The following is a 25432-nucleotide window of genomic DNA, read 5'->3' as shown; positions in this document are numbered from 1 at the left end:
TCCAATAGGTGTGTGCTTATGCTTCTTTTTTCCCCTACTACTACCCAATACTATCCCTTCTCCCTCAGTGTAACATCTGCTGTTCAAAAAAAATAAACCCCTTCCATGTTAGTTTTGCCCACCTACATTGGCAGCACTTTGACTTATACTGTACACTGCAGTCAGGGGCCGAGAAGTACTGTATGCCCCGGGATTCAAGATTCAACTGCTGATCACACCAGTGACTACTACACTGCAATCGGAGGTTCTACGTGGGTTTTGATCGGATTGCCACTGCCCGGCTCTGTCCTCAGCGGCACCTAGATGGAGGTTGCTGTCCGTTACTGACTGGAGGTTATCCAGTGGCAGAAGAATCTCCTCTGGCACGGGTCAGCCTGGTACAGGTGCAATTGCGCTGTGCACTCGGAGGAGATTGCCTCCGACCACATGGCCTGCAGTCCATACATCAGACGCCTGGACGGGCCTGCAGGCCTGTGAACCATTCTGGCCGGCGGGAAGGCCGGGGCAGATTACACTGTTCCAATGGTTTTCCGATCGCTGGCGTGTACCTGACTGCGGGCAGGATGCCCTTACATTTTCTTGTTTGTTTTAAAAAAAAACACAAGACAAAACACACACCACCGTAGCGAATGGGCATTTACACTTGGGACTTTTTTTGGACAGCAGACGTGGCACCCGATGTAGTTTACTTTCCCCCCTACCGGACCTCTTACATTCGTTAATGTTTACATGGGTTGGTGTGGCCTCAGTTGAGGCCAAGGGAGGGAATGTTGGGGAGATTTCACTGGGGTGTTTAATGTAGGGCTAGGGAGGGTGACACTAGTTCTGCAACAGACACTTCTAGTTCCAGCCCTGAAATGGTTAACAACAGCCAAGCGAGCTGCTGCTGGCGAATGCATGACTACCTGGCTGGAGCTTGTAAGGGATATGCATAATGTTAATTAAATCTTGGAGCCTGTAAATACCAGCCAGTATCAATTGCCCCATCGAAACTCGGGATTAATAAAGAAACCGATCGGAATCTGTAACTGTTAGACAAGTGTGAATTGCTCTATTGGAACCTGTAACTGTTGAGTGTGAATGGCTCTATTTAAGTCTAAAGTTGATAAGTGTAATTGTCAATTTAGTTAAACTGAAACTATTGAAAATGGCTAGCCTGTCAGACGCATAGTAATTCCTTGAAACAATGAACTATTGAATACGGGATCGGAACCGCTCCCGGGGATGGCTGAGCCATTGTCAAGCACAGCAGGAGCTGGACAGGCACTTCGATGTGGCCAATAGGAGGACGGATCCCCAGCGCGCGCAGATGAATGGACCAATGGGGAAGGCGAACTGACCGGGGACTCCAGGCAGCACGAAGTATAATTGTGTCAAGTTTGAACGAGAAGACAGAACGCCTTCTCCAACGAATGCATGCTTGTAGATTCGTTGTACCAGTTAAGATTCTGTGAATAAACGGCTGTCTGCATCTAACCATAGTTGCCAGTATGAGTCTCTCCTTCCGAAAGAACACGCAAAGACGGGACCCCGCGGGTCTGTCTTAACAATATTAATAAACTGAAACCTGCAACGCATTCTAAAAGGTGAAAGACTTAACAACAATCTTGGTTTGTTCAATGTATCCTATCAGTTGCATGACACTGGGATCTTTTGCTATAAAATCTGTGTCCACCACCGGCTCCTCCACATAATTTCTAGTGAGCACAGCCCACATCTCCCAATGCTGCCAGTAAACTTTACAATGTCGATGAAGCAGGGTGGAGGCCTGGGTAAATCTCTTCCCGCACCCGGGGCAACTGAAGGGCCTCTCCCCCATGTGGACCCGCTGGTGCCTCAGTAGGGTGGAGGAATCGCTGAAGGCCTTCCTGCACACTGGGCAGCTGAAGGGCGTCTCCCCAGTGTGGATCCGCTGGTGGGTTAGCAGGGTGGAGGAAGTGCTGAAGCCCTTCCCGCAGACGGGACAGGGGAACGGGCTGTCCCTGGTGTGGCTGCGCCGATGAGTCTCCAGGACAGACGGGACACAGAAGCTTTTCCTGCAGTCGCCACACTTCCATCGTTTCTCCACGGGGCTGGATTCCTCGGGTTTCTCCATGGCCGAAGCTTTAGTTACACACAAATGTGTGTGGAGCCCCTCCCCACCGTGAATTCCTCTTCCCAGGCCGTATAACTGTTTCAGGCTCAACACTCAGTGCACTTCAACAGCAGGGTCTCTCATCCAGTCCCACGGATGCTGAAAACGTACTCAAACAGGAACCAAAACTTTGCTCCTTCTCAAAGAATCACAGTTGAAAATTGTTGCGGTCCCGATGGATTGAGTGACTGTCAGACATTGATGTCAAAATGAGGACTGCAGACGCTGGAGAGTCAGTGTCGAAAAATGTGCCGCTGGAAAAGCACAACAGGTCAGGCAGCATCCGAGGAGCAGGAGAGTCAATGTTTCGGGCATAGGCCCTTCATCTGTTGATTTTGAAGCTTCAGTCTTCAGATCTTCAAATACACTGTTAAAAACAGATTACAAAGGTCATCACTATCAGTGCAGGGTAGAAATTCAGAACAAGCAATTCTACTTTGTGGAATATTCTTTTCTTTAGTTGTTCCACAATATTGAAAGCACTCCCACACCCTCTTCCCCCTCTGTTCTCACTCTGCTCTAACTAATTCCCCTGAAGGTGCTGATTCAGGATCTTACAGGGGCAGAAAAGCAAAAATGTCAAGACTGACATCTCTCTGAATTTTGGATACCTCCACCTGAAAGTTAATATCTTTCACAACACTGGGATCCTGCCGAGAGTGAGCAGGTCTGATTTTGGGAAGCAAAAAAAAAGTGTCCATTCAGGGTGAACCTGCAATGCAGCTTCTAGAGGAAGGACCAGACACAAAATGATTATCGACCCCGGAAGGTGGGAGTAAAATGAGACGTCAAGGCATTAACACCGACACACTTCAGTCAAACTCTTCTGCTCCCAGTCAGGGCAAAACATGCTCTGAAAGTCCAGCCTTCACAACCACACTTCTGATTCCACTGAAGACAATGAGAGTCACAAAGCACAGAAACAGACCCTTTGGCCCAACCTGCCCAGATATCCTAAATTAATCTAGTCACGTTTGCCATCACTTGGCCCCTATGGGGGCTGGGTGCTGGCAGCTGGGACTAAATTGGGTTGGCTATCTTGTCAGCAAGGACGAGTTGGACCGAAGAGTCTGTTTCTGTGCTGTACATCTCTATGACTCCAGTTGCATTTGCCATCACTTGGCCCTGACCCATCTGAACCCTTCATATTCAGATGTCCGTCCAGGAGCCTTTTAACTTGCCATCGTATCAGCACCCACCACTTCCTCTGGCAGCTCACGCCATCGCTCAAGCGACTCCATGTTGAAAGCGTCTGGTCTGGTGCACCAGATGACACCAGGATAATCTCAGATCATTCCAGATCGCATCGATACTCAGTGGCTTTCCCGATCAGGATGTTGTACGTGATCAAACAGGTCCATGGGTAGGCGATCCCACACCTCTTAGTTCAAGTATCTCTACGAGAACTCCTTTGCTGGAGGGTCCCTTGGAGACATTTCAACTGGACTTCATTGAGTTGTAGAAATGAGTTGTGTTGCTATAAATGTGTTTTGCTTATTGCTGATGTCTTTTGTAAGTGGATTGAAGCCTACCCTCCTCCTAACGCTGCTGCTGAGACTGTGGTGTAGATTTTGTTTAAGGAAATAATTACCCACTTCAGTATACCTGCGTGCATTAGCTCCGTACCCCTTCTGATTCGACTCCCTTCTGAGTCCACTTCCACCAAATGACCGAAGCAATAATTGGTTATGTTCTTGCTCTAACTAGTGTTATGCGTGCCTTTCACTCCCAGGAGTGTGCGGCCTACAGCGATGTTCCCTCCCTTTCAGCCTCATCATGGGTAGAGCCTGGTTCATTGGTGCTCGTCGAGAACTGGACTGGCAAAGGTCTCCAACCACATTGGCATGGCCCCTTCCAGGTTTTACTTCCCACCCCCTTGGCGGTCACAGTGGTTGGGTGCTCAGCTTGGGTCCACCTGCACCATTGTAAATTGATTGACCGCACCAATCAAAAGGGGGAAAGAGGAGGAGAGAATCCTGGAATCCCAACAAAAGGAGTGGACCCTGTCCAGTTGGGTTTTTGAATCTTGCTGTTGTTCTAATGTTAATCTTATGACAGATACTTGAACTAAGAGGAGGGACTTGTAGGGGATTGCCTATCTCCTCACCTTTCTGATCACATACAACACCCTGATGGGGAAAGCCACTAAGTATGGAATGATCAGAGATTATCCACCACCCATGCTGAGGAGATGTCATCCAGTGCACCGGACCAGACGCCTTTGACGTGTGGAACGTGATGAAGATTGATTATTGCAATGGACTCTTACATCAGAAAGACCAGATGGTCCATCTGGACAGTAGAAATCAGTGGGAGTTACCATGTCGTTACCATGTTTTTTTGATTTTACCTGCAGAGGCAAGCCTAGTGAGGATAAAAATGATCAACCCCGTTATTATGGTAAATATTTTAAGGACACGCAGGAACACCATCCCATTTTGCAGGTCGGGCTGACTTGAGAAAAGGGAAGCCTGATAGGGCAAACTCCTCAATCCACAATGAACGTATTTATACAGGCCCACAGAATGATCTTCACCCCAGAGGCAGTAGTATGTTACTCATCTCTATCGGGAGATGACTTACTTGCCCCATCCCCAGTCCCCGATTCCATTCCATTTGTCAGACTTCCTACTGCCGACCCTGCGAAGAGAAATATCACTTTCCAATACCTCCGGTCTGTGTATACAAACAGCTGGTGTAACACTGGCTGGGGTACAGCAGGCCTTATGTGGCACATGGACCTGGAACGGAACCCTTCCCTTGTGCATTTATAGGCCTTTTCTCATTTCAGAACCTGATACTGTCACCAAGACCATGTACAATAGAGCTAAGGGAGAGCCCAATGGGAACAGCATTCTGAGGACCATTGTCTCCCATACAGTGCGAGTCCTCGAGTCACTAGGCCCATTTTTTACAGCGCTCAAGCAACTCCTCTTGCAAAACGTCAACCCTTTACACCTGTAGACCTGACCAGATCCCCTGCTGTAACATTTCATTAACCGATTTTGACAAACTCTCTGTAATATACACCAAACCAGACTATTATTTCTTCAGCTAAGGTAAAGCTACCAATTTCCTTGTCCTTGATGGCAAAGATGTCCCTCATAAGGTCACTATCGGAGCCCTTGTTCCCACAACAGTACCTTGTCCTGGCCAGTGGACAAGTCGATGGAACCTCCATCTGAGGAGGATGCAGTGGTCGGTCTCAGCCAACTTTGCTCCAACTGGAAGGATCCCAAGGGACTGGGTGACAATACAGGACACCCGATAGGCTGGGGAATCCAGAGTACCCTGGGGTTGGAAGGATCGGCAGGGGTGTCAAGTCAACAGAATCGCAATTCCCTCTTTGACGGCCTGACTGGCAATATTACTAAGATACAAGAAGAGATCCAGGTATTCCTTGACTGAATGACTGAAGGGACCAGTTGGGGAAACTGCAGATTGGGCTGATGGTACAATTGGCTTATCAATTTAGCTATGTCTGTTTGTTGGTATTGGTTTGGTTAGGTATTTAATTGCTAGGCTTATGAGGTCCCTTAGTGATATAGATTTGCCCCAGAAGATGCTCCTTTTGCAATCCGATAGCTCACCGACACGTGTCGATGGCGATGATAAATATGACCAGATGAGCTGCGAAGATGGTGGTGCCGCTCTACAGGATGTTGATGGCTGGACCACCTTGAAGGGCATTCGTTTGGACTAGCCTTCTCTTTCAGTGATCGTGGTGCAATCAAAGGGAGGAATGAGGGTGTGGGCATCTGGGTGATAAAGTCTATAGCCTTAAAACTTGCCTTTAAACATTCAGACTAAAATGTAATGCTGAATTATTAAATACATTTACTGCACTAGAAAATAAACAGGCAGGAAGGCTCAGAAAGAGGAGAGAACTTAAAGATAGGGACACCTGGGCTCACCAAGTGATAACAGGATGCTGTAAGGCAATTAAGAACGTTTGCCTCAGCATCGGTGAATCTGTGTGATAACATTCACAGCCGTTCCCTTGTGAGACCATTTTAGTGCTGAGGCTGTTGAATCCCGTAGAAAATTAACTCTGTGTTTATCTGCACTGGATTGAAATGAATTGCATTTTGGGACTTTCTGATGATATTGAGTAGCCATTACTGGTTATTAAATACAAACTCTGTAAAAGGAAATATTGATAAAGCTTGACCTTTGGCTCCAACGGAGGAAACAGGCCGCGGGCACACTTCCGGCTTCGGGATGGCCACGCCCCCTGGTCCCGCCCCCTCCTCGGCCAAGGAGACACGTAAGACTCGCCCCTTCCGAATGCAGATCGTAAACGCACCCCCTTGGTAAACCCCGCCCACCCAGGTGTATTTGGAAGCACTAGCTTCTGCAGCGCTGCTCCTTCTGCCGGTGGCTGTGCTGCAGGATCATAAGACACAGAGTTAATAGCAAAACATTAATAAGACATAAGAGCGGAAGTAACGCCATTCGGCCCATCGAGTCCACTCCTCCATTCAATCATGGCTGATGGGCATTTCAACTCCACTTACCCTCATTCTCCCCATAGCCCTTAATTCCTTGTGACATCAAGAATTTATCAATTTCTGCCTTGAAGACATTTAGCGCCCCAGCCTCCACTGCACTCTGTGGTAATGAATTCCACAGGCCCACCACTCTAGCTGAAGAAATGTCTCCGCATTTGTGTTCTGAATTTACCCCCTCTAATTCTAAGGCTCTGTCCACGGGTCCTAGTCTCCTCGCCTCACGGAAACAATTTCCTAGCGTCCACCCTCTCCAAGCCATGTATTATCTTGTAAGTTTCTATTAGATCTCCCCTTAACCTTCTAAACTTCAATGAATACAAACCCAGGATCCTCAGCCGTTCTTCATATATTAGACCTACCATTCAGGGGATCATCCGTGTGAATCTCCACTGGACACGCTCCAGTGCCAGTATGTCCTTCCTGAGGTGTGGGGATCAAAACTGGACACAGTATTCCAAATGGGGCCTAACCAGAGCTTTATAAAGTCTCAGTAACACAACAGTGCTTTTATATTCCAACCATCGAGATAATTGACAACATTGCATTCGTCTTCTTAATTCCGGACTCAACCTGCATGTTTACCTTTAGAGAATCCTCAACTAGCACTCCCAGATCCCTCTGACTAGTTCAGTGTCATGCAACCGATGCAATATTTGGAACAAACCTGGACCGCTGCTGAGTCCTTCATCTTTTGGAAGGGGTTGCAGGTTTCAGTTCATCAATATATAAATTCCAGAACATTAGATCAGATTCCCTACAGTGTGGAAACAGGCCCTTCGGCCCAACAAGTCCACACCGACCCGCCGAAGAGCAAAACACCCAGCCCTGTTCCCCGTCACCTAACACTACGGGGCAATTTAGCTTGGCCAATTCACCCTAACCCGCACGTCTTTAGACTGTGGGAGGATACCCGCGCAGACGTGGGGGGGGGGGGGGGTGGAATTGAACCCGGGGCCCTGGCGCTGTGAGGCAGCAGTGCTAACCACAAAAAAAACACATGACATTTTCTGTTTTTCAGCGGCAGCTGCATCCCAGGAGTGGGGAGTCACTGATTTGAGGTTTTAAATTTGAACTCAGACAGCAGAGGTTCCTGGGAGAGGAGGGACGACTTATTTGTATTTCCTTCTTGCTGTATCAGTCAGTGGGTACTGTTGAGGGGGGAAAACGACCTACCTGGGGTATGCACCGGGGCCCAGGTCTCTTGCACAGAGCCTGTCGCTGTTGCACCAGAAGGGAAGGAGGGAAAGGAGGAGAGTGTTAGTCATTGGGGACTCAATAGTTAGAGGGTCAGATAGAAGGTGTGTTGGGAATGAACAAGACTCGCAGTTAGTGTGTTGCCTCCCAGGTGCCAGGGTGCGTGAAGTCTCGGATCGTATCTTTGGGATCCTGAAGGGAGAGGGTTTCCAACCCCAAGTCATGGTCCATGTAGGTACCAACAACATAGGTAGAAATGTGAGAAACAGAACTCACTCACAAATCACTCAGCCTGAGACAAAGCCTTGGAAACAAGAACAATTTATTACAGTACTTGCAAGTACCGGACGCTTCTGCAATCAAGCAGAAATGTGCGCCAAAACAGAGCCTGTTAGCTTTCTTATTGAGTTTACAAGTTGCGGAATCACGCCTCCCTTTTCCCATCCTATCATAAGCCGATTACCTCACTTGTCAGTTATTTTCTTATCTGGCCATCCCGCTGTCCTTGTCTGCATTCTTTGTTTCTTGTTTGTTACAGCTTGTTCTTTTATCCACTTTCTCTGATCTTACAATAAGCTTTATTGTGAAATGCTACTGTTGCTTCTTTTTGTGGTCAACTACAACACTTAAAGTTATTCCCTCGCTTAAAACTACTTTCTTTAAAAGACCCTCTATATTCATTAAAGTCTTAGCCTTAAGTATGCGACATGCTACAAGAATTCCATGACCGTTTGTATAATGTTACACTACTTGGAGTTCTTTCATAGGCCTCTGCAGAGTTCGAGGGAGGGGGAAGAGGGGATTAGCAAAATTATTCTGGGTAGGAGTGAAAGGAACAGGGTGGTCATTATGGGGGACTTTAACTTCCCCAACGTTGACTGGAAATGCTTTCACTCTAGTACGTCGTATGGATCAGTTTTTGTCCAGTGTGTGTGCAGGAGGGCTTTCTGACACAGCATGTCGAAGGGCCGACAAGAGGGGTGGTCACTCTGGATCTGGTGCTTGGTAATGAACCAGGCCAGGTGTTTGATTTAGAGGAAGGTGAGCACTTTGGAGAGAGTGACCATAATTCAGTTGGGTTTCATTTAAAGGGATAGGAACATGCCACAGGTCAAGAGTTATCGATGGGACAAGGGAAATTATAATGCAATTAGGAAGACTTAGGATGCATAGAATAGGGTAGCAAAATGCAGGGGATGGGAACAATTGAAATGTGGAGCTGGTTTAAGGAACAGATATTGTGTGCCCTTGATAGGTATGTCCCTGTCAGGCAGGGAGTGATAAGGTCAGGGAACCGTGGTTTACAAGAGAAATTGCATCTCTTGTTACAAAGAAGGAGGAGGCTTGTGTTGATGAGGCAAGATGGTTCAGATGAGGCGATGGAGAGTTAAAGATCAGCTAGGAAGGATTTAAAGAGACAGTTAAGAGCAAAAAGAGGACATGAGCAGTCTTTAACACATAGAATAAAGGCGAACCCTAAAGCTTTCTATAGGTATGTGAGGAATAAAAGGATGATTAGGGTAGGAATATGGCCAATAAAAGACAGAAGTAGGAAGTTGAGTGTGGGCCCTGTGGAGATTGGAGAGGTGTTAATGAATATCTCTCATCGGTCTTCACTCAGGAAAAGGAGAATATTGTAGAGGAGAAGAATGAGGTACAAGATATTAGACTCGAAAGGATCAAGGTTAGTTGCACACAGATGTTATCAATTCTAGAAGGAGTGAAAGTAGACAAGTGCCCTGGGCCGGATGGGATTTATCCAAGGATTCTCTGGGAAGCGAGGGAGGAGATAGCACAGCCTTTGGTTTTGATATTAGAGTTGTCATTTCTACAGGTTTAGTACCAGAGTGGAGGATTGCAAATGTTGTGCCCTTGTTCAAGAAGGGCAGCAGAGATGACCCAGGTAATTATAGACCAGTGAGCCTGACTTCTGTTGAAGGAAAGCTTTTGGAAAGGAATATTAGAGATAGGATTTATAATCATCTAGCAACCAACAATTTGATTTCAGATAGTCAACATGGTTTCATCAAGGGCAGATCGTGTCTCACAAACCTCATTGCGTTTTTTGAGAAGGTGACCAAGTATGGAGATGAGGGTAGGGCAGTTGACGTGGTGGACATGGACCTCAGTAAAGGTTCCACATGGTAGGCTGTTGGAGAAAATGCAGAGGCATGGGATGGAGGGTGATTTAGCAGTTTGGATTAGGAACTGGCTTTTTGAAAGAAGGCAGCGAGTGGTGGTTTATGGAAAATATTCAGCCTGGTGTCCGGTTACTAGTGGTGTGCCACAAGGATCTGTTTTGGGACTACTGCGGTTTGTCATTTTTATAACTGACTTAGACACAGACATAGTATTGTTAAGAAGGCATACGGTGTGTTAGGTTTCATTCGTAGAGGGATTGAGTTCCGTAACTGCAATATCATGCTGCAACTATACAAAACGCTGGTGTGGCCACAATTGGAATATTATGTACAGTTCTGGTCCCCATATTTCAGGAAGGATGTGGGAAGCATTGGAAGAGGAGCAGAGAAGATTTACCAGATAGTTTCCTGGTCTGGATGGAGGGTCTTGTGAGGAAAGGCTGAGAGACTTGGGTCTGTTCTCATTGGAAAGAAGAAGGATAAGAAGGGATTTGATAGAGATATATAAGATGATCAGACAATTAGATAGGGTAGACAGTGAAAGACTCTTTCCTAGGATGGTAATGTCAGCTTGTAAAAGGGGGCATAACTACAAATTGAGGGGTGATAGATTTAAGACAAATGTCAGAGGCAAGTTCTTTATGCAGAGAGTGGTAAGGGTGTGGAATGCCCTACCTGCTAAGGTAGTCAACTCAGCCACATTCGGGAGATTTCAACAGTCCTTAGATAAGCGCATGGTTGATTTTGGGATACTTTCAGGGAACGAGCCGAGAATAGTTCACAGGTCGGCGCAACATCTAGGGCTGAAGGGCCTGTTCTGCGTTGTATTGTTCTATGTTCTTTGTTCTATGTTCTAAACTTAGTGCAGGAGGCGGAAAGAAATGAGCAGCTTTAAACCAAAAACCTCTTGGAGCTCAAAGCTTTCAATGAGAGTCTGAGCCTGGCAGTAAGTTCAGGTAACCTTTATTGCAACCCAACTTTGTTACAACTTCAGATCCCCCCAGCAAAAAGGCAGAGAAAAAGCAGTTGCTTTTTGAACATCTCAAGGTGAAAGTGCACACACCACACGTCCTCTTGTCCCACCCCCCTCACTGTCTTTACTATTGGCCAGCACCAAGTTGTCCCTTTGTAATCGGATCCTTGGTACAGCCATAACCCGGAGGAAGTATTGCCTCACTCAGCAATTTCAACCCATACCCTGTCTCCAAGTAAGTTTTTCCCTGCTCATTTACCAGGAAGGGGCAGTGTAGTGTCAACCAGACTGCTGTGGGTCTGGAGTCACGTGTAGGGCAGACCGGGTAAAGGATGCAGCTGGAACAACTGAGTGAATCCTTTCCCACAATGGCAGTTCCCTTCCCTAACAAGGGAGAGAGTGAATCAGATGGGGGCTTTCTCCCCCGCACCACCCCCTCCCTGAAATGGTCTCATCGTTAGATTCTGAACTCCACATTTCTGACCGAATACCAATTCTGCCATCTGTCATGGTGGGATTCGAACCAGGGAGTCCCTGGAAGTGGGTTGATAATCCAATCGATATTGGCACTCGGCCGTCACTCCTTCAATCCCCCTGCGATGGCACGTGAACTCGCTGGTGGGTCAGCAGGTGGGAGGAGCGGGTGAAGCCCTTCCCGCACTGAGAGCAGATGAACGGCCTCTCTCCGGTGTGGATCCGCTGGTGTCTCAGCAGGGTAGAGGAAACGCTAAAGGTCTTCCCGCACTCGGGGCAGCTGAAGGGCCTCTCCCCCGTGTGGATCCGCTGGTGTCTCAGCAGGGTGGAGGAATACCTGTAGGCTTTCCCACAATCTGGGCAGCTGAAGGGCCTCTGCCCTGTGTGGACACGCTGGTGTCTCAGCAGGGAGGAGACGTCGGTAAAGGCCTTCCCGCACTCAGGACAGCTGAAGGGCCTCTGCTCTGTGTGGACACGCTGGTGTCTCAGCAGGGTGGAGGAATACCTGTAGGCTTTCCCACAATCTGGGCAGGTGAAGGGCCTCTGCCCTGTGTGGACACGCTGGTGTCTCTGCAGGGTGGAGGAATACCTGAAGGCCTTCCAGCACTCTGGGCAGCTGAAGGGCCTCTCCCCCGTGTGGACCCGCTGGTGGGCCAGAAGGTGGGAGGAATGTTTGAAGGCTTTCCCGCAGTCGCTGCAGGGGAATGGCCTGTCCCCGGTGTGACTGCGCCGATGAGTCTCCAGGGAAGACGGGACACGGAAGCCTTTCCCACAGTCGCCACACTTCCACGGTTCCTCTGCAGGGCGGGATTCCTCAGGTTTCTCCATGGCCACAACTTCAGCTGCTCACAAACACGTGCAGAGCCCCTCCCTGCCGTGAAATCCCCTTTCCAGGCCGTATAACTGTTTCAGGGTCCACACAGTGCGCTGCCACAATTGGGTCTCTCGCCCAGTCCCACCGATGCGGAAAACGTCCTCAAACAGGAACCAAAAAGCATTGATCCCTCTCACACAAATCACAGTCAAAAATCGTTGTGGTCCCGTTGGATTGTGTGACTGTCAGACATTGACATCAAAGTGAGGACTGTAGACGCTGGAGAGTCAGTCGAAAAGCACAGCAGGTCAGGCAGCATCCGGGGAGCAGGAGAGTCAATGTTTCGGGCATAAGCCCTTCATTCGTTGATATTGAAACTTCAGTCTTCAGATTTTCAAATACTCTGCAAAAAGGGATTACAAAAGGGATTATCAGTGCAGGGTAGAAATTCAGAACAAGCAATTCTACTTTCTGTGGAATATTCCCACCCCCACCCTCCTCTCACTTATCTCTCCACGCTTCTGGCTCTCTGCCTTTATAAAGCTTTTTTATTCCTGATGAAGGGCTTTTGCCCGAAACGTCGATTTCAAAGCTTTTCGGATGCTGCCTGAATTGCTGTGCTCTTCCAGCACCACTGATCCAGAAGATTGTATCTGTGCGACTTTCTCCCCAACCCCACCCTCCTCTAGCTTATCTCTCCACGCTTCAGGCTCTCTGCCTTTATTCCTGATGAAGGGCTTTTGCCCGGAACGTCGATTTCGCTGCTCCTTGGATGCTGCCTGAACTGCTGTGCTCTTCCAGCACCACTAACCCAGAATCTGGTTTCCAGCATGTGCAGTCATTGTTTTTACATCTTTGAAAGCTGCTCAGAAAGTCCAGTCTTCACAACCACACTTCTGCTTTCACAGCATGGAAACAGACCTTACGGCCCAACTTGTCTGTGCCGACCACATATCTGAAATTAATTTAGTCCTGTTTGCCAGCACGTGGCCCACACGACTCCAAATCATCCCGATTCATGTACCCAGGAATGAAGAAGGACCTGTGCCTGAAACGTCGAGTCTCCTGTTCCCTGGATGCTGCCTGACCTGCTGTGCTGTTCCAGCAATAAAGTTTCAACACGCATTTTAAATATACTCCACCAACTCTTCTAGCAGTACGTTTCATACATGCACATACGTCTATGTAAAAAAGTTGTCCTTAACGTTCCTTTTAAATCATTCCCCTCTCACCTCAAACATACACCCTCCAAGCTTTGGACTCCCCTAATCTGGGGAAATTCCTGACGAAGGGCTTTTGTCCGAAACGTCGATTTTCCTGCCCCTCGGATGCTGCCTGACCTGCTGTGCTTTTCCAGCACCACTCTGATCTAAACTCTGGTTTCCAGCATCTGCAGTCCTCACTTTTGCCTAGGTCGAACCCTCGACCTGTCTACATCTATCCCCACTTCACCACCCAGCACACCCTTTACCTGTATCGCCCTCTACACTCATCCCCAATGCTGAACAATGATTCGGAGATGCCGGTGTTGGACTGGGGTGTACAAAGTTAAAAATCACACCACACCAGGTTATAGTCCAACAGGTTTAATTGGAAGCACACTAGCTTTCGGAGCGACGCTCCTTCATCGGGTGATTGTGGAGGGCTCGATCGTAACAGAATTTATAACAAAAATTTGCAGTGTGATGTAACTGAAATTATACATTGAAGAACTGATCGTCTGTTAAGCCTTTCATCTGTTAGAATACAGTGATTAGTTTCACTTCTTTCATGTGTAAATCACAAAACCCTTTTTTTAAAGTTGCATTCTCGGGTTAGCTGTTAACAATGGAGATAGCTAGACAATGTGTTGAAGGTGTTCAATTTCAGTTACATCACACTGCAAATTTTTGTTATAAATTCTGTGTTACGATCGAGCCCTCCACAATCACCTGATGAAGGGGCGTCGTTCTGAAAGCTAGTGTGCTTCCAATTAAACCTGTTGGACTATAACCTGGTGTTGTGTGATTTTTAATCCTGAAGAAGGGTTACACCCGAAACATTGACTTCTCCACCTCCTGATACTGCCTGGCTTGCTGTGTTCTTCCAGCCTCCCGCCTGTTTATTTTGCCAATTAAGACACAGACCTGGAGCACCGCTTCCAGAGTCTGTCCCCACCCCGACACTCTCCCTTTCCTTTTAGTTGCTGCAAGTCAACAACTGAATCCCAAAATGAAAATTAAATGGAAAAGGTGGCAAGAGAAGAGAGCCCATACTCACAGATAATGGACAGAGGAATTTGCAGTCTGGGATAAAGCTCAATCTTCATTCAGACACGAGCAGCAGCTTCGGAACCGCATTGTCCAACTTCCGTATTCACGGGGTGGCTCTGATTGGCAGGTGGACCGATGTCCTTCCAGTCCTCCAGGCCTCCCTATTGGGCAATCAAAAAAAGTTCGCGCGCCTTTTTTAACGGACAGTGACGAGCAAGCCCACGTGTTTGCTGACACCGACAAACATGCGCACTGCGTTGCTGACACCGGCAAACATGCGCAGTATGCTCTTTGGGATGGTTGGTGTTTCGGACAGATTTTGAGTGTCCAAATACCAACAGGGAAAAAAAGGGGTCGAGCCACAATTTTTTTTCCCGTGTTTCGACATTTTATTGCTTCCACATTTTGTCTGACTCCTCAACTTTTGTATGTCTTTTCCCCTTGTTGGGAGAGAGTGTGCCCCAGTGAGCTGTCTGTGAGAAGGAGCTGGAACCAGACACACAGACTGAAGTAACATTACACTGTTCGCAGCAGGGGGTGACTATACACGTTTCCTGAGTGTGATCACAGTTTCAGTTGTTCATCAGAAACAGGGAGCTGAAAGGACACCAGAACTGCGGAGAAGCCGTGGAAATGTGGGGAATGTGGGAAGGGATTCCATTCCCTGTCGGCACTGGAGACACATCAGCTCAGTCGCAGTGCGGAGAGGCAATTCTTCAATTACAACATTATTTCCCAATGACAAAAACAGATTCACGCTGCCTTAACTTATACAAGTGCCCTGTCTTCACATCTTTAATCACAGCTTTGAACATTTTCCCTATGGCATATGTTAAGGTAAATTGTCTGCAGTTTCCTGTTCTCGGTCTGCCTTTTTGAAGAAAGGAGTTTTCCAATCTACAGAAACCTTCCCTGAAACTAATAAGGTTTGGAAAATTAAAACCAATGCATTAACTATTTCACGAGCTAGTTTTTCTTTAAGGGTCTAGAATGAAATCCTTTGGACCCCTGCGACTTGTGAGCTTGTATTCCAACAATTCACTCAGTACTACCTCCCTGGTAATTGTAATTGTCTTCAGTTCCTCCTTCCCTTTCAGTTCCTGATTTCCAGCCAGTTCTAAGCGGTTACTTGTATCCTCTCTACTGAAGACAGATTCAAGCTCTTTTCAATTCATCAAGCATCTCTTTATCCTCTGTTATTGAATCCCCAGACTCATTTTTTACAGAACCAACACTTACTTTGTTAACTTTTTTTAAGAAAAGCTGACGAAACTTTCCTTCCTGTTTTTATACTTTTGGCTAACTTTCTAACTCTAATTGCTGTGCTCCTGCCTCCATTATGTCTGATGTTTTTTCCCCAGCTCTTAACTCTCACATCAACCTGACTGCATATTCTATGGAACTGACCTTGGTTAAGTGTTGCAAAATACACAAGGGCAAATTTTTCATCTCCAGAAAGTCTTAGTACAGAACACGATAACATTCACTTTAAAATATTGTTCATTCAACCTTCACAAGCACACCCTCCAGATTCAAAATCCCACAATGACACCCAGTTTTGTTATGATCTTTAATTTTGAAGAGAAATTTGAATATTCAGTGATTAACTGGAAGAACTGTTCACAAGGTTTTCACATTTTTAAACAAAAACAAATCAACTGGATTAATTTAGCAGAATAGCATGTATGGCCTTAAATTGTAAATCTAGTTTTCTTTTGAGTGATGGAGCAGGTCTACACCAGATGAGGATCTAATACCAGGATTTAGGCTGTTGTCACAAAATAGCATCACAATATAAAGTAATAGAACAATGTGTCTTCAGGCTGCAAATTAACGCTGTGTTTAAAATAGCTAAAAGCTGCATTTCTGCATTCCTGAGCTAACTGAATCACAGATTAAGCAAACAATACCTTCTTCATAGTATGGATCTAATTAAGCTAGATAGGACATTACCGACCAGTCCTAGCTAACCTTGAAGCACAGGTATGAGGAGATAATGCATGTGAAACAACATTGTTTCCCAGGAAATATCATTGGGTTAACCTGTTGTCCATTACGTAATTTTATTACATTTTATTGGATTTACTCTGTAATTAAGGCTGTACTGCCTCTTAAGAAACATATGAAAATTGATATTTTATTCCAAGTTAATCATGCAGTTTCTCCAAGGAACACAGAATCTTTTAATATCTGCATTGCTGGACAAATCTTTGCCCGGCCGTTACAAATTAAAGTGTGAAACCTTGCTGAAGCAAACCATAATCCTAGTGTTCATTTGACCAATCTCAGAACTGAGAGACCCCTCCTGGGGGTTGAGATCTTCAACTCTCACTGTGCTTTTGGTGTGACCCATGATTACAGAGACTTGTGGGAACATAGAGGATTTGTAACCCCCACGGGGCAGACGAATACTAATGCTGTTTTGTCCAATCAATCTGACAGCTCTCAAGATGTTCAGCTCATGCTGAGGCAATGGATACAGTCTCCAAAGGAATGAGCAGATGGATGCTGCTGCCAAGCAGGCAGCCTCACACCCCAAACTTCTGGTCCCATTGGGTGCCCAGCAAAACCCGGATAGAGACAATATGGGGGTGGGATTTCCAGGCCTGGGTATGGGACTGAAATCACAGGGGAGGCCCCCTGCTGAGCAGCACAAACTATGGCCTCAAATAGGGTACTCCCTCGATTCTCAAACCGAAATGTGGGTGACCCCTGATGGATTACTTTGTGTTCTTTCTTTGCTGCTGCCTTTTTCAATTGATTATGTGCATTATTGTACACACGTGGGCAAGGAGGGAATGGTTAATACTGTATTACAAACCTGGTGTCACCCAGATTTCCAGAAAGCAGCGAGGAAAAGAGCTGAAGCATGTTTAATTTGTAAACAAATAGGATGCATGGTTTAAGAGGGATGTCCTGAGGTTGTTAACCACCTCCTTGCCTGGTCAGCCTTTTTACTTGTCTACAACTTGCTTTTAGAGTCATAGAGATGTACAGCATGGAAACAGACCCTTTGGTCCAACCCATCCATGCCGACCCAGATATCCCAATCCAATCTAGTCCCACCTGCCAGCACCCGGCCCATATCCTTCCAAACCCTTCCTATTCATATACCCATCCAAATGGCTCTTAAATGTTGCAATTGTACCAGCCTCCACCACATTCTCTGGCAGCTCTTTTCATACACATATCACCCTCTGCATGAAAATGTTGCCCCTTGGGTCTCTTTTATATCTTGCATCTCTCACCCTAAACCTATGCCCTCGAGTTCTGGACTCCTCGAACCCAGGGAAAAGACTTGGTCTATTTATACTATCCATGCCCCTCATAATTTTGTAAACCACTATAAGGTCACCCCTCAGCCTCCGATGCTCCAGGGAAAACAGCCCCAGCCTGTTCAGTCTCTCCCTGTAGCTCAGATCCTCCAACCCTGGCAACATCCTTGTAAATCTTTTCTGAACCCTTTCAAGTTTCACAATATCTTTCTGATAGGAAGGAGACCAGAATTGCACGCAATATTCCAACAGTGGCCTAACCAATGTCCTGTACAGCCGCAACATGACCTCCCAACTTCTGTACTCAATACTCTGACCAATAAAGAAAAGCATATCAAATGCCTTCTTCACTATCCTATCTACCTGGGACTCCACTTTCAAGGAGCTATGAACCTGCACTCCAAGGTCTCTTTGTTCAGCAAGACTCCCTAGCACCTTACTATTAAGTAAATAAGTCCTGTTAAGGTTTCCAAAATGCAGCACTTCGCATTTATCTGAATTAAACGTCATCTGTCACTTCTCAGCCCATCGGGTCCAGACCCTGTTGTAATCTGAGGTAACCCTCTTCGCTGTCCACTACACCTCCAATTTTGGTGGCATCTGCAAATTTACTAACTGTACCTCTTATGCTCGCATCCAAATCATTTATGTAAATGACAAAACGTAGAGGGCCCAGCACCGATCCTTGCGGCACTCCACTGGTCACAGGCCTCAGTCTGAAAAATAACCCTCCACTGCCACCCTCTGTCTTCTACCTTTGAGCCCGTTCTGTAACCAAATGACTAGTTCTACCTGTATTCCGTGAGATCTAATCTTGCTAATCAGTCTCCCATGGGGAACCTTGTTGAATGCCTTACTGAAGTCCATATAGATCACATCTACTGCTCTGCCCTCATCTATCCTCTTTGTTACTTCTTCAGAAAAACTCAATCAAGTTTGTGAGACATAATTTCCCATGCACACAGTCATGTTGACTATCCCTAATCAGTCCTTGCCTTTCCAAATACATGTACATCCTGTCCCTCAGGACTCCCTCCAACAACTTGCCCACCAATGACATCAGGCTTACTGGTCTACCACCCTTCTTAAACAGTAAAAACATGTAAGCCAAGCTCCAGTCTTCCGGCACCTCACCTGTGACGTTTGACGATAATATCTCAGCAACAGGCCCAGCAATCACTTCTCTAGCTTCCCACGGAGTTCTAGGCTACACCGGATCAGGTCCTGGGGATTTATCCACCTTTATGTTTCAAGACATCCAATACTTCCTCCTTTGTATTTTAGGGTGTAGGTTAGGGAGGATTGGCAGTGCTAAATGACCCATAGTGCCCTGGGATGTGCAAGTTAGGATAGATTAGCCATGGGAAATATGGAGAAAGGGGTTAGGTATGGGTGGGATGCTCTTCAGAGGGCCAGTGTGTAATAGATGTGCTGAATGGCCTGCTTCCACATTGTTGGGATTCTATGACCCTCCCCACAAAGGAGCATTTTATCTGCATCTATCCTGTCAAGCCCCTTTCAGAATTCTACTGGTTTCAAGAAGATCACTTCTGGTTCAGAGAGGTAGACAGCACAGAAACAGACCCTTCGGTCCAACTCGTCCATGCCGACCAGGATTCCCAAAGTAACTAGTCCCACTTACTTATATTTGGCCCATATCCCTCTAAACCTTTCTATTCATGTACCCATCTGAATGTCGCTTGTAACTATCCACGCATCTACCACATCCTCAGCAAGTTCATTCCATATGCAAACCACCCTGTACCAAAACGTTGTCCCTCAGGCTCCTTTTAAATTTCTCTCCCCTCACTTTAAAAAATATGCCTCCTAGTTTTGAGCACCTCTACACTAAGGCAGAGCCCTTTGCTATTCACCTTACCTCCACTCCTCATGGTTTTATAAATCTCAATGACATCACCACTCAACCTCCTGCACTTCAGTGAAAAGTGTCCCAGTCTCTCCTTATAACTCAAACCCTCCAGTCCTGGCAATGTCCTGGTAAATCATTACCGAACCCTCTCTAATAGTATTCTTCCTATTACAGGGCCACCAGAACTGTACTCAGTACTCTAAAAGTGGCCTCACCAACATCCTGTACAACCTCAACATGATGTCCCAACCCCTATACCCAATGGGGTGAACAATGAAGGCAAGTGTGCTAAACGCCTTCTTAACCACCCTGTCTCCCAGTGATGCAGCTATGCACCTGAATCCTCCCATGTCTCTGTTCTCCAACAAGGCTCAAGGCCCTACCATTACCTGTATAGGTCCGCCCTTCCTTGTTTCAACAAAATGCAACCCCTTGCTTTTATTCATACCTCTCTCATACATATACACACACATACACTCCCCAACACTCTTTACCAAGCATGCACACAAACTCACAGACACACAAATAACTCCATGAAGTGAATTTGAATTGGCAGAATTATTTGCAGATACATTCTACTTTGCTCAAAAAGTGCAGAAACTGCAGGCAGTCAATCAGTGTAATATTTTATAAATTCCTACTTTGGAAATGGAACCAGTCTGATCCAAGATTGGGGTATGACAAGCTCAAACCTCACACCTTTAATGCATTGTCTAAGCTGTCAGCCTTTTTAAAAATAAAACCTTAAGTCATCTCAAGAACGTAACTGAAAATTTGTTCTGGGATTTACATATTAATGAACCAAAACCTGCAATCCATTCTCAACGATGGGAGACTGAACAGCAATCTAGGTTCGTTCAGTATATCCTATCAGTTGCATGACACTGTGAGCTTTTGCTATCAATTCTGTGTGTTTTGATCTGGCTCCACAGCGACCCGGTGAAGGAGCAGCGCTCCGAAGGCTAGTGCTTCCAAATAAACCTGTTGGACTATAACCTGGTGTTGTGCGATTTTTAACTTCATCCAGGCCAGTCTACCACCGGCTCCTCCACATCGTTTCCACTGAACACAGCCCACACCTCCCGATGCTGCCAGTAAACGTTACAATGCTGATGAAATGATGCACTCTACACTCCTGAAAAACTTACAATTTCTAATGATACTGGCTCCTCATTCACTGCTCCATCTGATAGACAACATTGGAAGCTTAGTGCAGGAGGCTGAAAGAACTGATCAGCTTTAAAACAAAACCTCTTGGAGCTCAAAGCTTTCAATGAGAGTCTGAGCCCGGCGGTAAGTTCAGGTAACCTTTATTGCAACCCAACTTTGTTACAGCTTCAGGTCCCCCTGCAAAAAGGCAGAGAAAAAGTAGTTGCTTTTTAAACAGCTCAAAGTCAAAGTACATACACTTCCCCCACTCCCCCACCTCACATTCTTTACTATTGGTTAGCACCCAGTCGTCCCTTTGTAATTGGATCCTTGGTACAGCTGTAACCCAGAGGAAGTGTTGCCTCACTCAACAATTTCAATCCATACTCTGACTCCTAGTAAGTTTCTCCCCTCTCATTTGCCGAGCGAGGAGGGGTGGGGCAGTATAGAGTCAACCACACTGCTGTGGACCTGGAGTCACGTGTAGGCCAGACCGGGTAAAGGATGCAACTTGGCCATCACTGTTTCAATTCCCCTACAGGTGAACTCGCTGGTGCCTCCGCAGGGCGGAGGAGCAGGTGTAAGCCTTCTTGCACTGACAACAGGTGAACGGCCTCTCACCTGTGTGGACACGCTGGTGGGTCAGCAGGGTGGAGACCTGGGTAAAGCACTTCCCGCATTCAGGGCAGCTGAAGGGCCTCTCCCCCGTGTGAACCCGTTGGTGGGTCAGCAGGGCGGAGGAATTGCTGAAGGCCTTCCCACACTCGGGACAGCCGAAGGGCCTTTCACCTGTGTGGACCCGCCGGTGGGTCAGCAGGGCGGAGGAATTGCTGAAGGCCTTCCTGCACTTGGGGCAGGGGAACGGCCTCTCCCCTGTGTGGACCTGCTGATGCCTCCGCAGGTTGGATGAATTGCTGAAGGCCTTCCCGCACTTGGGGCAGGGGAACGGCCTCTCCCCTGTGTGGCTGCGTTGATGAGAGTCCAGGGAAGATGGGAAACAGAAGCTTTTCCCGCAGTCATCACACTTCCATCGTTTCTCCAAAAGGTGGGATTCCTCAGGTTTCTCCATGGCCAACGCTTCAGTTTACACAAAAACATGCATACAGCCCCTCCCTGCCATCAATTCCTCTTTCCAGGCCGTATAGCGGTTACATGCTCCATACTCAGTGCACTGCAACAGTAGGGTCTCTCATCCAGTCCCACTGACGCTGAAAACGTACCCAAACAGGAACCAAAACACTTTGCTCCTTCTCACAGAATCATAGTTGAAAATTGTTGCGGTCCGAATGGACTGAGTGTCTGTCAGACATTGACGTCAAAGTGAGGACTGCAGACGCTGGAGAGTCAGTCAAAAAATGTGTGGCATTGGAAAATCACAACAGGTCAGGCAGCATCCGAGGAGCAGGAGGGTCAAGGTTTCGGGCATAGGCCCTTTATCTGTTGATTTTGAAACTTCAGTCTTCAGATTTTCAAATACTCTGCAAAAAGAGATTACAAAAGCCATCACTATCAGTGCAGGGTAGAAATTCAGAACAAACAATTCTACTTTCTGTGGAATATTCTTTTGTTGTTCCACAAAATTGAAAGCACCATCCCACTCTCTCTCCCCCTCTGTTCTCACTCAGCTCTAACTAATTCCCCTGAAGGTGCTGATTCAGGATCTTACAGGGGCAGAAAAAGCAAAAACATCAAGACTGACATCTCTCTGAATTTTGGATACCTCCACCTGAAAGTTAATATCTTTCACAACGCTGGGATCCTGCTGAGAGTGAGCAGGTCTGATTTTGGGAAGCAAATAAAAAGTGTCAATTCAGGGTGAACCTGCAATGCAGCTTCTTGAGGAAGGACCAGACACAAAATAGTTATCGACCCGGGAAGGTGGGAGCAAAATTAGACATCAAGGCATTAACACCAATACACTTCAGTCAAACTCTTCTGCTCCCAGTCAGGGCAAAACATGCTCTGAAAGTTCAGCCTTCACAACCATACTTCTGCTTCCACTGAAGACAATTAGAGTCACACAGCGCAGAAACAGACCCTTTGGCCCAACCTGCCCGAGCTGACCAGATATCCTAAATTAATCTGGTCGCATTTGCCATCACTTGGCCCCGATCCACTGAACCCTTTGTATTCATACACCCATCCAGATGCCTTTTAACTGTTGGAATTCTAGCAGCCTCCACAACTTCCTCTGGCAGCTCATTCCTTAAAAGCACCACCCTCTTCATGAAAAGGTTGCCATTGAGGTCTCTTTTACATTTCCCCACTGCCCTCACCCTGAACCTATGACCCTCCAGTTCGGGACTTTCCCATCCCAAGGGAAAGACCTTGTCTATTTACCCTATCCATACTCCTCATGATTTTATGAAAAAGTCTCAGACTCAGGCACGATGGGGAAAACAGCTCCACCCCATCCTTCTGTCCCTCCTCGCCCGGGTAATTAAGACACATACCTGAGTTTGCAGAGTCTGCTGCCTCCTTGGATTCACTCCAGTTGCCACAAGTGAACAGATTCCCCCCACACCGTCCCAGGACGAAGAATTGCCGAGAGGGAGGGAGTTTCATGCAAACTGACAGGGCCACTTCACGTTGTGATGCCTTCAATGGGTCAGGGGTGGGGTAGGGAATGGGAAAAGGGGTGAGAGGAAGGGGTGGGGCGCGGCCGGCCGGCTGGCTAGGCCCGCACTGCCCTGCACAGTTTGCAGGAATTCCTTCCCTTCACAGAATCCCCAGTGTGGAAGCAGGCCACTCGGCCCGACGAGTCCACACCGACCCTCCGAAGGGTAACCCACCCACACCCATTCCCCTGCACCTGTTGCTCTACTCCCTGACTATCACACCTAACCTGCACATCCCTGGGCACTATGGGTAATTTAGCATAGCAATTTCCCCCCTAACCTGGACAAAGTTAAAAATCACAACAAAACGTTATAGTCCAACAGGTTTATTTAGAAGCACTAGGTTTTGGAGCACTGTTCCTTCATCAGGTGGTTGTGGAGAATAAAATAATAAGACACAGAATTTATAGAAAAACATGACAGTGTCCTGCCACTGAAATGATACATTGAACAAACCTGGATTGTGAAGTCTTTCATCTTTTCAAATGGGTTGCAGGTATCATTAATATGCAAATCCCAGAACTTCCTGGAAAGCACCTTATCAAGCGAACTTAAAGTTTTATAACAAAAAGTGACATTTGAGCTCAGCTCTGCAAATGTGCATTCATTCCCGTGAAAGTGTGTGTGTGTGTGTGTGTACGCGCATGAGAGAGAAAATGTCTATTTCCATCCTGTTTATCTCTCTGTCTATTTGAGAACAGGTGCCTTACTTCTGTTGGTGTAAATATTGTTGTAAATCATAGCTGGGTTCTCATAGTTAGATGTAAGGGAGAGAGAATTCCTCAAGTAGGATAGTATAAGAATCCTGGGAGAGCCCCATTTGTGGTTTACTTTCTCATGAACAAACATTAAACACGAGCACCTAGTCATTTCTAATTTGGTTCCATTTTTCTTGTGAGATCCCCTGCTGTGACTACACTGTGCCTGGATGACTGACAGGCTGGGAGATTGTGGGTTGGGGCTTGATTGACTGAATGCTTTTGTTACAACGCGGCACACATTCAGACTCACCATGTATCATTTCAGTTTTTGGGATCTTTAGAATCCAGTTTTGATTGCTGGTACATTTACTCTCCCTGTCTCTTTCTCTAATGTTCATTTCCCACATCACCTCACTGCTCACCGGCCTTGGTTTGGATTGGCCATGCTAAATTGCCTATAATGATGACAGATGTGCAGGTTAGGTGGGTTAGCCATGGGAAATGCAGGGTTACACAGTTACATAGCAATAGAAGCAGGAGAAGGCCATTTGGCCCGTCCAACCTGCTCTGCCATTCATTAAGATCATGGCTAATCTATTCATCATCTGAGATCCCCCTCCATGCATTGTCCCAACTACCCTTAATTCCCCTACCATTGCAAAAGCCCATCCAACTGTGTATTGAATATACTTAATGAAGCTGCCTCTACTGCTTCCTGGGGCAGAGAATTCTATAGATTCACTACTGTCCAGGAAAAGCAGTTCCTCCTCATCTCTGTCCGAAATTTACTCCTCCTAATCTTGAGCCTGGTTTCATTCACCAGTAGAAATGACTCAATAAGTAGAGCTTCATCCCCACAGTGCAATGAATTCCCACTTTGCACCAAAACCTCGGATTTACTCACTCACTCAGTTGCTGTCTCACAAACGCAAGATTTCATTGTAACTTCTTCTGCTCCCATTAAGGGCAAATCATCTTTGAAAGCTGCTCTTAAACTCCAGCCTTCACAATCACACTTCTGCTCTCACTGAAGATGATTAGAGTCATACAGCACAGAATCAGACCCTTTGTCCATCCACACATCATTCCTGATGAAGTGCTCGGGACTGATGTCGACTCTCCTGGTCCTCAGATGCTGCCTGACCTACCACATTTTCCAGCACCACACTTTGACTCTAATCTCTAGCATCTGCAGTTCTCACTTTCTTCACATCCCAAAGTATCACCATTTAAACAATGCATCTCCTTTCTGCTTTTTTTTAATTGCAAAGGCTATAACTTCACATTGAGATACTGCATTTGCCACATGTTTGCAAATTGGCGTCT

The 25432-nt window shown here is 46.6% G+C and overlaps 5 protein-coding genes across 8 annotated transcripts in view; 2 read left to right on the top strand and 3 right to left on the bottom strand.

The window, feature by feature from the left end:
- The window catches only part of LOC148145051 (uncharacterized), a 234563-nt gene that overhangs the window by 23973 nt on the left and 185158 nt on the right, over positions 1 to 25432 (top strand).
- LOC148145053 (uncharacterized) overlaps positions 1 to 25432 on the bottom strand; it is a 258116-nt gene that overhangs the window by 88855 nt on the left and 143829 nt on the right. The gene's annotated exons all lie outside the window — the stretch shown is intronic.
- The window catches only part of LOC148145055 (uncharacterized), a 222097-nt gene that overhangs the window by 112301 nt on the left and 84364 nt on the right, over positions 1 to 25432 (bottom strand). The gene's annotated exons all lie outside the window — the stretch shown is intronic.
- The window catches only part of LOC148145057 (uncharacterized), a 109227-nt gene that overhangs the window by 31901 nt on the left and 51894 nt on the right, over positions 1 to 25432 (top strand). The window lies entirely within an intron of this gene.
- The window catches only part of LOC148145052 (uncharacterized), a 158418-nt gene continuing 143843 nt past the window's right edge, over positions 10858 to 25432 (bottom strand). Inside the window, exons 2-4 of one of the 2 annotated variants that reach the window (XM_087975629.1) lie at positions 21327 to 22265; positions 19819 to 19823; positions 10858 to 12224 (exon numbers count right to left, since the gene is read on the bottom strand). In XM_087975629.1, the coding sequence (XP_087831755.1) occupies positions 11539 to 12224; positions 19819 to 19823; positions 21327 to 21856 (1221 nt within the window). In that variant the 5' untranslated portion in view covers positions 21857 to 22265 and the 3' untranslated portion in view covers positions 10858 to 11538. Of the gene's footprint in view, positions 12645 to 14500; positions 14592 to 19818; positions 19824 to 21326; positions 22266 to 25432 lie in introns of those variants that run through there. The other variant, XM_087975628.1, reaches the window with a different exon arrangement.

Source organism: Chiloscyllium plagiosum, unplaced genomic scaffold, assembly GCF_037043375.1.
Source record: "Chiloscyllium plagiosum isolate Xiang-an unplaced genomic scaffold, Cpla_swu_hap1 HiC_scaffold_27, whole genome shotgun sequence".
Classification (NCBI taxonomy): Eukaryota; Metazoa; Chordata; class Chondrichthyes; order Orectolobiformes; family Hemiscylliidae; genus Chiloscyllium; species Chiloscyllium plagiosum.
Note: the sequence above shows the minus strand (reverse complement) of the source record. Positions and strands in the feature narration are given on the sequence as shown.